The 13,455-nt window shown below is 46.4% G+C and overlaps 1 protein-coding gene across 2 annotated transcripts in view; it reads left to right on the forward strand.

The window, feature by feature from the left end:
- Positions 1-13,455, forward strand: part of Ppfibp1 (PPFIA binding protein 1) — a 139,322-nt gene that overhangs the window by 119,465 nt on the left and 6,402 nt on the right. Inside the window, exons 16-25 of one of the 2 annotated variants that reach the window (XM_032905421.1) lie at positions 765-821; positions 2,277-2,340; positions 2,729-2,758; positions 5,753-5,924; positions 6,365-6,395; positions 8,453-8,602; positions 8,879-9,007; positions 10,482-10,632; positions 11,306-11,417; positions 11,526-11,614. In XM_032905421.1, the coding sequence (XP_032761312.1) occupies positions 765-821; positions 2,277-2,340; positions 2,729-2,758; positions 5,753-5,924; positions 6,365-6,395; positions 8,453-8,602; positions 8,879-9,007; positions 10,482-10,632; positions 11,306-11,417; positions 11,526-11,614 (985 nt within the window). The remainder of the gene's footprint in view (positions 1-764; positions 822-2,276; positions 2,341-2,728; positions 2,759-5,752; positions 5,925-6,364; positions 6,396-8,452; positions 8,603-8,878; positions 9,008-10,481; positions 10,633-11,305; positions 11,418-11,525; positions 11,615-13,455) is intronic. The other variant, XM_032905420.1, reaches the window with a different exon arrangement.

Below are 13,455 nucleotides of genomic sequence, written 5' to 3' on the forward strand. Positions count from 1 at the left end.
CATCTCACACTTACTTACAGACACAGTTTTCATCGTCTGTTTTGTAATGATGAAATGACAGGTGTGAATAGGGGTGACGGGAGCCTGGGAGGTGAGGGAACGAGACCAGAGCAGCCTTTAAGGAGCTTGGGTTTTACCAGGCCATAGGTGCCTGTCAGAGGGTAAAAGCGGAGTAGTCACTGAGGCTGAGGCCGTCTGAAGAGTGACTGGGAAGCCAACACAACAGGGTCACGGTCTGGTCATCTCTCCATAGGCAAAGAGATACTTTGCCAGAAGATTCTCTAATGAATTGCTTGACCTTGAAATAGGCTTAAGAAACTGTTTAAATTAGAAATAGCTTTCTTCTTTACAGTATTCGTTTTTTTAACATTGCCGTCCACATAGAACATGTATAGATAGGCCCCAGCTATTACCCAGCTATTATTATCACTTGTGATTTTTTTTTTTTTTTTTACTTTACAAAATTGCCGTGTTTCACTCTGCACTGTTTCTGACAGGTATGAGGCAGTCAGTACACCTTCTAAAGAAGGCTCTGTGGGAGAGAGTTTTTGCTCATCTGTATGCTAGTGAGGTGCTGTAAATATGAACAAGGAAGGACAGATAGACTAAGCTGGTTTTGGTAGATTAAGCAAAAGACACTTGGACTTAACGGTGGTTTGAGCTTCCTGTAGGATCTTTGGGGCTTCACCATTGCAAACCCAGGAGTACCTGTGTGGCTTTCAATTCATGACACTAACAGATGCCTTTTTAAAAATACATTTTAGTGATGGAAGAGCAAGCCTGGGTGCTGCCGCTGAAGTCTCCCTAAGTGATGGTGTCTCGTAAGTTGTATATCCTGGAGCATCCGCGGCTCTCTTATGTTCACGTGACCATTACACAGTGCCCAACTGAGGCACGAGTACACGGCTGTGTGTGTCATGAGGCAGGGCTGGAGGCTGATGTCACAGGAGCACTCTTCCCTGCCGTCTCACGCCTGACACTGGCAGATTGTTAGCCTCCGTCATTCTCGTTGGAACTTCAGCACTTTTAATTCACTTTCTGTGCTGATTTGTTATTTTTTTTTAATTCCAACAGAAAAGAACCCCAGAGACCGTGAGGCTGGCGGGGCTGCTCTCTGCACTTAGAGTTTAATAAACTGGCCTATTGTGAATGTTTGCCCGAGCCAGAGTCTGGATTAGATTAGGAAAGCCCCAAACAACCAGGAAAACCTGTTTTTGGAGCAGAGCTCGGATGGGCTGTTCCTCTGTTATCCTTTATGGTGTTGGCAGTCAGTATGGCTGACAACTTGCGTAAGCAGGAGCAGTGCCTTTAGAGGTTTGTTGCCCCAGCTGTTTGGGAATACGCACATTCCTCCTACAGTCTCTTTCTCTGCTGTGCCTTCCTGTTTCACCCTGTGTTCCTGGGGAGCAGGCCTCAGGCAACTCACAGGCAGAGCACAGTGGCACTGGGGTACAAGCGCCTCAGCTTTTGACACTGGCCCCGTGTTTGTGCATCTAGTTTTTGAGTCAGACCGTCTCCTGCTGTGTATAACGGAGCACTGATTCTGTGAAAGGGAAAGTTTCTGTGACTTACAGGCTCCCCCTGCCTCCCTAGGCTAGCAAATGAGTTACTGTGGGTAATAACACAGATTCCTCTCCTGCATTTCTCCCTCCCTCCCCTCTCCCTCCCTTCTCCCTCTACCTCCCCCTTTTCTTCCCTCTTTATGTTTGTCCTTCCCTCCTTTGTCCTTTGGATTCTTGATAGCTCAGGCTGGTCTCAAACATTCCGCAATCCTCTTGTCCCTTGAGCCCTGAAATTACAGGCCTGCCCACAAATCCTGGCTTGTTATACTTTGATCAGAACTATTGACTGAATTGCTTTGCCAGACTCAAATAAGTCATTCCTCTTTGAAAGAAGAGTGAATTTTCATTCTTTAAGTAGAAGGGTTAGATCTGAACAGTGCACGGCTTCTACGGGGTTCCTGGTGTAAATGTGTAAGTGCCACTCGTCCATGGAAAACACTGATATTGCCAGCACAGTCTTAAGTGTTTTTCCAGCTACTGTGACATGCGTGGGACAGTTTGTGTTGCTGGCACGGCAGTTAACCACCCTGCTTTTAAAGAACTAAATGCTGCAATTTACTTAAGCACATAAGTGTCTGCCTGGGTCCAGATTTTCTTTTATTACCAAGATTCAACCCCCAGACAATTTTAGTTTCCTTCTGAGATGATCCGCTTAGATAAAGGCACCAGAGTCAACTTACCATTAATCCTAATGATCATTATTTCTGTTTTTAGAACTTCAAGTCTGCAGAAATCCAGTAGCCTTGGAAATTTGAAGAAAGAGACATCAGATGGCGTGGTGGGTTCTATGGCTAGTTCTGTTTTTGTTCCTCCTTCCACTTTATTTTCCCCTTTTCCCTGTTGTCCGTAGAAGTAAATACTGAAGGATGGAGCTTCAGTTTGTCCCGTTACACACAGGATAAATTCACTTCAGGAAGAGCTTATGGCTTCTCTGATGGGAGATTCCTAGCTGCCGTGGTGCAGTTAATGACAGAAACTAAGAATGAGTACACAAGACTGAAAATACATGAATAAGGCTGGAACTCTTAAGATTCTGTAGGAAGTAACGCAAGAGGATTGCGCGGGTTAGACATGATAGAAATGGCTTCTTACCTATCAAATGTATGTGGTGACTCAATATAAAGGGTTTATAGCAGCCTTCCTTAAATGTCATTGTTTTTGAACAGGAAAAGGAGTCTATCCAGGAGCCTCCAGAGGTAATTTTCATATCTGAATTGAAGTATAAAATCTTTTAAGTCTTACCACATGTAAGTTGAGTGACTGTCCCCACTGCAGGAGACCAAGGCTGTCAGAGCCCCTACCACACTAAGCCGGTGCAGAAAGACAGCTAGGTCATGTGCGCTGTGTTCAGTGACGTATGCAGCATGACTGTGTGTGCAGGGTAGGGTGATGGCGGGAGAAGGGTGAGTGAGGGGCTGGGGCTTTAGGGCAGAGGCAGTACTTTGGAACGGATGTGTTGTTACAATTCAGAGAAGTGCTCAATGCCATTGAATTACTTACTTTAAAAGTTAACTTGAAAGCGGGGGGATGGCTCAGTGGTTAAGAGCACTGACTGCCTCTTCAGAGATCCTAAGTTCAATTCCCAGTACTTATGTGGCAGTGCATAACCTATAACTGTGGTCCTATGGTAATCAATACCCTTTTCTGGTATGCAGACACATGTGTGCAAACAAAACCCTCATATATGTAAAATACATACATAAATTTTTTAAGTTGATTTTGAGCTAGGCACATACTTTTAATCCCAGCACTTGGGAGGCAGAGGCAAGCATATCTCTGTGAATTTCAGGCTAGCCTGGTCTACATCGTGGGACCCTATCTAAACAAAAGTTAATTTTGAGATCTAAACTCAGCACCTAGCTCAGAAACACATGGAACTCCAGTTCCAAGGGACCCAACACCCTTTTATCACACACACACACACACACACACACACACACACACACCTGTCTACCTAGCATAGAGGGCTCTGCTGGTCTAGAGAAACAAAGTGCGGTGCATCCTGACATTTCATACCTGCTGCTCAGCGCCTGGATGCACCAGGGTAACAGCAGAGGCCGTGAGAACCTTTGTGAAGCTGGAAGTTATAGAAAGGACAATCCTGACATCTCTGCTTGGGACTATGCTTGAAACCATAGACTAGTCCCAGCACAATGGTTAGTCTGTCTTACCCACCCAGCTGATATATATATTTGGTTCCCTGGATTTTTCAAATGTCCTTTCTCCCCCAAATTATCAGTGATAAAAACAGGGAACTAGAAATATCATGGATTATTACTCCCAAAGAGCCAGCTAGCAGTTACAACACAGTCATGCCCATACTGCCTAAAGCAATTTTCATACAACAGTGGCAGCATTGAGTAACTGTTACGGAGACTATGATTCAAATGTCAGAAACATTCCTGCTTTGCTGTCTCTGCCATAAAGGAATAGTATGCAGCTTTGAAAAGAAGTAGACTTATACGTCTTCCAGATGAATTTCAAAAACAGTTCAGAGAACTGAAATGTGACTGTGAATTACCCAAACCTATCTAACTATAAATGTGTTATTTAGTGACATCCATGGTGGTAAAACTACAAAGAAAATGTGGGCAGGAGAACCGCTTGAAAATGTGGTAATGAAAGATACATAAAACTTAGTTGTTCTTAGGGGCTGGAGAGAGATCTCTGTGGTAAAGTGCTTCCTCTGAAAGCATAGTGATCAGAGTTCAAACCCACAGTGGCCACATAAAAAGATGGCTTGTCAGCACATGCCTGTCCCCCCTGGGACTGCCTAGCCAGTCTGTCCAGTCAGTGAGCTCCAGGGTCAGTGAGAGACTCTGCCTCAGAAATGCAGAGATAGATAGAAAACACCCAACCCACACCCCACACACACACATGAACATATGTGCCTGACATATATAATTCTTTACATATGGGCATGTAGAGCCCACATATGAACAAGTATAGACCACTATGCCATGGTCTCAGATCTAGGCCCTAGACAACCCCCACCGGGTAGACAGGGAAGGGTTTGTCACCAACTTTACTGCTCAGCCCTTGCCTGCCTGCTCATTTCTTCCTCATGTAGTGTCTCGTTCCTAGGGAGCCTTTATGTGTGGTATGCCGTTCACAATTCAGAGTAAAACAAACACGTGTTGTGACACAAGTACTCCCACATATGCACATAGGCACACATCCACATCAGTAAATAAACGAATGTTTTTTAGACGTTCACCTCTGTTATTAGACAACCAACCTGTGATGTTAGACTCATGGTTTGAACATCTTTTTTACTGTAGCTGCCTTCACCAAGCCCTGCAATAACCCCTTAGGCTGCCTGCTGTTTGTTTTGTACAGCCCTTGACTATAGCAGCAAGCGCGGTGTTCTGAACAGGTTGCCGGCCTGTGCTCTGGGTCTTCCCCTGGGTTCTGGTCATGAACTGTATAAGGACTGCAGCAGGGTAGAAGGCTGGTTCTAGTCTTGACTGTCGGTGAGACAACTGTCTCTCAGGTCCCTTTAACTCAACATCAGTGAATGAAGGAAGGGCTTGTCCGTGTTAAGATGTTGATACTGACTGTGTTGTGTGTGTAGACTGTGGGCAGCAGACTACAGAGTCAGTCAGTCATCCCTTTGACCTCCTCGCCAACTCTGTAAAAGGACAGCAGAAAGCAGGCGTTAGAAAGAAGCACAGCCAGAAGCATCTCTTAGTGGCACTGAAGCAATGACAGGATTTTATAAGCAATAATGGCTGACTCGAGGTCAGAAAGTCAGACAGACAGTTCCCGATTGTACCGGGAGGATCTCCTCACTGGTCTTGTAGCTTGCTCACTGCCTGCCTTGCAGACTGCCTCAGGCTTCTGTTGCTGTATCGGGGATTTAAGGATGTAAACTCGTTTATAACTCTGCATCGTACTTGCTAGAAAAACAAGAAATCCACCATCCTGGGGATGGAGTGTCTTCACGACGTGTCTTGAAAAAAATGAGGCAGATAAAACATGTACTAGACTTTAAAGCTGCGTTAGGTATTTAAAGTGACAAGTGTGGCAAGGGTGGAGGCAGGTGTGGTCGTTGTGGCCTTAATTCTTAGGCTTTTTAAGTTGGTGTTGGGCTCAATGTATTCCTTCAGTAGTTGGTCCAGTGATTTGAGCCCAGCCTGTCCTAAGGACAGCGCACCCTAACACTCAGTTACCTCTTTGTCACCCCTCAGGATAAAGCTCCGACCGACAGCCACACATTTGGGACCCTGCCTCCCAAAGCTCCAGGACATGGCGCCTCTGTGGATGACAGCCCCTTTGGCACTCGCAAAGCCAGGTCTTCCTTTGGCCGGGGATTTTTCAAAATCAAAAGTGGGAAGAGGACAGCAAGTGCACCAAACCTCGGTATGTGGTGAGGGTGCCCGGGCCCCGACCTTCCGGAAGGAGGCAGGGCTTGATCCCGCCCTTCCCTTGTCCGTCTGTGAATGGACATTCATTCTCAGAAATGAAGGCAAATGCCTTGGGGGGAAGTTGGCAAAGATGCTTCCGTGAACCTCATTTTCAGTGTGAAGATAAATCAGCTCCTGGGCCACTCTGTGTCCGGTGATATAAGCAGCAACATGGACATGGCCTAACCCTGCGCTGTTCTGAGCCGAGGTTCAGACAGTCTCCCCTCTGTGCTGTGGGATGAATGACCCTGCACAGCTGTGTAGTCCCAGAGCAGTGCGTGTGCTCCTCCTGTGGGCGTTGCTGTGGCGGGAGGAGTCTGATCTGTTTCATTTTGTCACCCCTGTGTTCTCTCCGTTGGACTGCGTGTGTTGTGTGCGTTGTTGGGATACCTGAAGACCGTAAACGAAGTGCCAGTGCACCCACCTTAGCTACCGTACCCCGCATGCCAGCCTTCACCAGTGCTGCCTTTCCAACCGTCTCACCCCCACTCCTGGCCTCTGCGGTCTCTACCAAGCAAGCTGGCTGCGATCAGAAACTGTAGTCTGTTCTAGAGCATTCCTTCATCTTTGGCTGAGACAGACTCTGCACAGCCTTTGCTTCTGAGCCTACGTGCTGTCTTAAGCAGCACCGTAGACACCTTGTAAGCAGTTCCTGGGAAACACCCAGCAGCCTGTGGGGCGCAGGGCTGGAGTGTGCTGGGTTCATACATCCCAGCTCCCCTCACCGTGGCCGAGCCAGCATCCACCAACTCTCGTTCTTCCTCAATTTGTCTATTTTCCTGCCTCCCCCCCAAAATGTCTGTTAGGCAAGAGCTGACTTGCTGCTCTTAGGGGAACATTCTGGACATTTTATTACTTTGAGATTGGGGATATTCAGTGATGACCGAGGTAGCTTCATGTGGTATCTGACGGTTCTCCATCAGAGTGCTTTTAAGAAGAGTTCATTGTCTCCCCATGAGGAATAGTGTGGAGAAAGCCTTAAAAAAAAAAAAAAAAAAGTGTGGTGCTTTTTAAAGTTGGGCTAGGGACATTTTCAGGGCACACATACTCACTGTGGCTGTGGAGTGAGAGTGGATAGATGCCCCTGGGTTTCTCTGAGGCTCTGCCATCCCCTGTAGACACCAATCATTGATGCACATGTCCTAGGGAAGTGACACCATTCTCTTTGGAGCCTGAAGTGTCTGCCATGAGGGCTGGCTGCATAAGTTGCACTCCTCTAGTGGGATGGCTATTTCCTGTGGCTCCTGTGTCTTTCTAGGGCAGTAGTCGATGCTCGTAGGCCAGTGCTGCCTATCGTAACTGCAACCACAACTCTGCTTCATAGAAAACTCAACTTCTGCAACTTCTGCCAACCCTTCTGGGTCTTTTTTCCTGGTTTTTTTTACTTTGTGATCAAGTATTACTTTTCTTTATAAAATGTAAAGTTTCACACTTTGGAAAACAGCAGCCCCATCTTTGGTTGTGGTTCTCCAGGAATGGACAGTTGAAGGAACTTAATATCACACATGTGCGGAAGACTGCAGTGCCAAGTGTAGCCGCTGCTCTTTCCATGCCAAATCAAAAGACTGATTTTATATCTAAAGAAAAACTCACACATACCTGGTCACTGTTCTCCCAGTGTCTAATACACAATAGGCTGGTTCCCTCCGGCCCCCTTGAGTTAGGATCTCAACTACAGCCTGGTTTGGCCTTGAGCTTGAAATCTTTTTGCCTTGGGGATTATGGGTGTGCACCCGCAGACCTGGTGACTCCTTCTCTGAGAAGAATTGCTAGTCCTCGTAACTGTCTGATCTAAATGGCAAAGGAGAAGAGTTAAGAAGAAAATGATACAGAATTTGAATTTGGTCCCAAATAAAGTGTGAGAGGAGACGTTCAGGGAAACTGGCTAGGTTTAACATGTCCCGAGTGTCCCTGGCACATTAAACTGGGACTCTGCACAGACTTCAGGTATGGGACTCAAGAGTGAGGTGAGGCTCAGCGGTTCTGATGCCATCCTCAGGGCTGAGCTTACAGCAGGAGAGCTTGCTGGGGGCCTGAAGAGGGACCTAGGCAGAGTCTTGGGGTACACTGTGGGCAGGATAGAAAGTAAAGTCTACAGCAAAGAAGAGACAACCAGGCCACAGATGTAGGAGCAAGTCATGGCAGGAGAGGGGGAGCAGATGTTAGAGGAAGTAACGAGCCTCACTTTGTAGCCCAAGCTTGTCTCAGAGTCACCCGTCCTGTGCCAGCCTCCAGGCAGTAGATTTACAGGCGTGCTCCACCACACACAGCTCCGTCACACATTAACCTCAAAGGCCAATTTGAAGTTAACTCACTTCATGTAGGAGAGTAAGCTTAGGGGACATACACTTACATTTTTATACTTCAGGGCACTCTCTGGAAATCACTGGTTTATAGACCCTAAAGGAGAATTCTTAAGTTGCTAAAAACAAGAAGGTTTAAGTGTTGTTTGTATTCACGTGGTCTTTATTCTATCCTTGGGACAGCTGAGACAGAAAAAGAGACAGATGAGCACCTAGATTTGGCTGGTACATCTCGGCCAAAAGGTTCACAGGGAACCAGTCCGTTCCAGATGTCGCCACCATCTCCAGATTCCAGAAAGAAATCCAGAGGCATCATGCGACTCTTTGGGAAGTAAGTGGAAGGAAGGGCAGGTGGAGTACCTGTCTTGTGTGCTGCTCAGGTCCAGAGACACTGGAAAGTGTGGCTGGGAGTGGGCACCAAATCCCAAGACTTTCTGAAAGGAAGACTGATAGGGGATGCATATACTCATTGGGCCTTGGTTAATACTTAAATTCAAATATCTGGGCTAATGACATGCAAAAACAAACAAACAGAAACCTTAGGACTAACCACCAAGGCAGAAGTCTCCTCAGGTCTAACGTATGGCCATGTGTGTTGTGTCCTCAGACTTAGAAGAAGTCAGTCAACTACATTCAACCCAGATGACATGTCTGAGCCTGAATTCAAAAGAGGAGGAACAAGGGCAACTGCAGGACCCAGGCTTGGTTGGTCTCGAGATTTAGGACAGTCCAACAGGTAAGAACACCTGTGGTGCCACTATTGCAGAAGTCCCGACTTTCTGCTCTGCCTGGGAAGAGTGGTTGATGACAGCCGTGTGGGTGACAGCTGTGTGAGCACATGAGGAGTCAGGATGGTTGTTGGACTTACAGTTTATATAGGTATAGTCATGTGGGGAGTCTCGGAAGGCATAGTCGCATATTGGTGGGACAGCCTACTGGTCAGGAGATGGTTCTAAGGGCTGAGCTTGTGGCTTAATAGCAGAGACCTTGTGTGGCGTACATGGGGTCCTGGTCCCAACTCCAGCCCTGAGAAGTGGGAGGGTCTGGAGTCAGACTTCTTGCTCTCCAGCCTCGTGTACAGCAGCCAGGTGACCTTGAGCTGTGGCTGCCATGCTCTGTTTCACTTCCTCTCACCACAGTGGGACCTAGCACTATGCCTAAAGGTGATTGTGAGGACTGAGTTGATAGCTGTCTAATAGCAGCTGATCAGTAAACATTAGCAGTTTGATGGCACCTTTTAAAGTACATAAAGACACATCGTGTCAGAATTCCTGAGCTCGTGAAGACCACACGTTGTCCCAGCAAATGAGTAAAACCTTGTCACACTAGTTGGGGGAAAGGCTGTATGTTCCACTCACTAGGACTCCAAGAACTTCCCCTGTGCTTTATTAAAACACAGAACCACACTGAGCGCCTGAGCATAAGAGGGCGGGGCTGGCAGGCCTACAGAGCAAGGTGTCAATGCAGGGCCTTTTAAAGAATCATCTGGAGACGCAGACTCCCACACAGGCGGAGCCCTGGACACCAGTTTCAGATAACAGAAGTTCTTTCTCACTTGCCATATGTCTTAAGTACAATAAAGAACTCCCTTGTACTGTTTAAAAGAAGTTATTGTCTCTCTCTCTCTCTGTCTTGCTCGCTCTCTCTCTCACACACACACACACACACTCACAAAAGTAAATTAATAATTTTTTAAAAGTTTAGCCATATCACTTTTTGTTTTTTTGTTTTTTTGTTTTTTTTTTTTCAAGCAACAAAGCCGTGTAAGTAAAAGAAAATGGGAACCTCCCTTGGAGTGTTCCTTCCTGTCCTTAGCAGGAGCATATTATCTTCTCAGTGATTCTCTGTGTGAGAGACCACAGTTCTGCTGAAGTGAATTCATAGTGTACTTGGATTTCTTTTGGCCAAGCAGTATTTTCAGTTTGGGAGTCTGCTCTTTGGACAGTTTTTCCGAGCGTGGAAAATGTAACTTCCATAGCTCATCTTTGTGTTTTCCTGTAGGGTGTGCCCTCTGTAGCTCCTGTTGGTCGTTCTGCGATGTCTTTTGAATTGAAAACAAGGATTTTAGAAAGCGACTTTCCAATCTTGAACTAGAAATTAGGTTTTTTGGGGCTAAATGTTTGTTGCCAGGGAGTTTCCACATCGATGGTATACGCAGTTGCTGACTGTAAGCTGCAGGCTGGCTTAGGCCTGTTTCTCACTCCCCACAGTGACCTGGACACGCCTTTTGCAAAGTGGACCAAGGAGCAGGTGTGCAGCTGGCTGGCAGAGCAAGGCCTGGGCTCCTACCTGAGTTCTGGCAAGCACTGGATTATGTCTGGCCAGACGCTTTTGCAGGCTTCTCAGCAAGACCTAGAGAAGGTACTTAATAAGAAGGGAAGGGATTGTGTGTAGCTGGAAATGTAGCTCAGGGGAACACACTTGTCTCACACGTGAGGCCCAAGGTTCAATCCCCAGGAACACCTACCCTCTCGATGTAGGATCTTTTATTATTCTAACACAGAGCAGTACGAGTGGAACTCATAATGAAAAGCATTAGCTTATGCAGTTATATCGGTGTTGTGTAATGAGTTGACTTCATAAAATGGATAGAGCTCATGTGTCTCGGTCATTCTGTAAACTTACATTGGCTTATCTTTTCAATGTAATATATGCAATTCAACTTTACATCACAAAAGAATACTTTATATATCTTATGTTGTAATTATCAAACATTGTACACAAAATAGAAGTCAAATCCCCATTATGAAGGAAATTCAACAAATTCTTTCTTACAAATAAAATTAATCCCTAGGCAGTGTCTAGCATTCCACTCAGCCCATCATGGTAGACTCGGGCCTTTTCTTCAGCAATGCTGAATTGGCCTGAGGTTCATCCTGTAATTCAACATGGAGTGGGGAATTAGCCCGAGGTAGCATTCTCACTTAACACAGGGCTGGCCTTGGAGGGAACCTTCGTTGTGGAGGATTCTGCATTCTTTGTTGGCAGATCCAACCCCGATGGGTAGAATCTAAAGTTCTGTCTCTTGTTTCAGGAGCTTGGCATCAAGCACTCACTGCATCGAAAGAAGCTCCAGTTGGCCCTGCAGGCCCTGGGATCTGAAGAAGAGACCAACTACGGAAAGCTAGACTTCAACTGGGTCACTAGTAAGAGGCCTTTGTGCTTGAAGAAGAATCAACACTGTCACACTTCCTCCCTGACCATAGAAGTGGGCATTTCGTAGCTTGGTAACAACACTGGCTTTTCTCCTTTAGGATGGCTGGATGATATTGGCCTCCCTCAGTACAAGACGCAGTTTGATGAGGGGCGGGTGGATGGCCGAATGCTACACTACATGACTGTGGTACGTAGCCTCTGTTGGGGTGTTTCTGTGACGGGATCCTGTGGAATTCAGCAGTAGGTACAGCTCTGAGATGATTAGAAACCTAAGCCAGGCAAAACTGCATTTAGCCTACGCTATCTAGAGGACTGGGCTGGTCAACAGGTGAACTCTGGAGTGTGTACATTGTGGGTGTTTGCTTTTTATGGTGTGTGAATTCTGTCTCACAACTGCTACAAGATAGAAAGGGTTGAAGCCCTGGTCATTTCTGCATTACGAGTTATGTAGATCCACTTCATTCTGGTACTCACAAGGACTGGCCTCCTCCCTTGCCTTCCTTTGAAATCCTCCTCACATCAGTCCTGAGGGTAGGGGCCTTGGGGGTAAAGGAGGCGGGAGGCTGGACCTGCCCGGCTCCCTTCTCTATTGGGCCAGGCTTCTGGCCAGTGAGTAGGAAGACCATTCCTTATGTACAGCCCCAGGAGAGATGGATTCCAGGAGAACCTTGTTACAGATTGCACAGAATGATTAATGTTTTATATAATATACTTTTATTTAAAGAGCGTGCTGTAAGGTAGGGAGCCCCATAGGTGTTTTCTTTGTTAAGTAAGCGGAAAGTTTAACCTTCTAATTCCATAAAATCTTTTCATCGTGAAAGGAAGTTGGAACTCAGTCCACGGGATTTGTATTCTTTTTTTTCTTTGAGCCAAAGTACTTGCAAGTTTGGCAGGGACATCATGTAACCTTGCATGAGTGGCCATAATGAGCTTGGCATGTTTTATAGCCGCTGTCTTTGTTAAGGACCACGTTTGTGGGTTCTCAGTAACCCTTTAATACCATGGCATCTCCATCCTCAAAACTAGGAAACAGGAGCTGAGAGTTGGGGATGTAACCAGGTCTCCCTACTACTAAGTAGCAGGAAGTCATAGCGAGTTTGAACCTAAGTTTGTTCCAGTTCCTTCTTGTCACAGCTCACTATTCCACCTGGGACAAATGCAGTGACATTTGCCCTGCCTCTGTCCATGTCCACGGGTGTGGTGGGTCAGATATCCCGAGGGAATGTAAGCAACTTCAACTAAAAATTCACAGAAGGCATACGTAAGACCTTCATGCCTGAAAGTCATTGAGTGACCCTGAAAAAAGTGACCTGTAAGTCCCAAGCCCAAAGTCCCTGTTAGGGTGTGGTTCCCTGGATTAGCTCCAGGGACAGGAAAAGGATCTTAATAGGAAACTGGCAGGAAGTAAAAAGCCATTTGGGAGCCAGTGAGGTGGCTGAACAAATAAAAGTGCTTGCTGGGCTGGCCTGACAGCATGAGTTCTATTCCTGTGACCCATGCAGAGGTGGAAGGTGAGGACTGAGCCTACAGAGTTGTCCTTTGACCTCCTGTGTGTGTGTGTGTGTGTGTGTGTGTGTGTGTGTGTGTGTGTGTGTGTGTGTGTGCGTGTGTGCATGTTTAGGGGTGTGGGTATATGTGTGTGTTTGGGTACGTGGGGGGGAGTCTAGTGGGTGTATGGGGGGGTGAGGGAGGGAGAATGGTGTACATGTGTGCTTGATACATGTGTGTACATGAGAGAGAGAGAGAGCTTGTTGGGTGTAATAGAGAGCTTTATATATGTGTGTGAACTTGGTGTATGGAGGATGGAGAGAGAGAGAGAGAGAGAGAGAGAGCGAGAGCGAGCACGAGGGAGCTTGGGGGTGTGTGTGCTTTCCTCCACACATGCCATACACATGAACTAATGAAAATAATTAGCCTTAAAATTGGCAAAAGCTGAATGAAGTCTAGACTAAGTTTATTTGTGTTAATTTACCGTGTAGTTAATTGTCATGTGTGCCACAGTTTCATAAGATGTGAATATTAGGAGAA

The sequence above is a fragment of the Rattus rattus genome, chromosome 6 (assembly GCF_011064425.1).
Source record: "Rattus rattus isolate New Zealand chromosome 6, Rrattus_CSIRO_v1, whole genome shotgun sequence".
In the NCBI taxonomy this organism is placed as follows: Eukaryota; Metazoa; Chordata; class Mammalia; order Rodentia; family Muridae; genus Rattus; species Rattus rattus.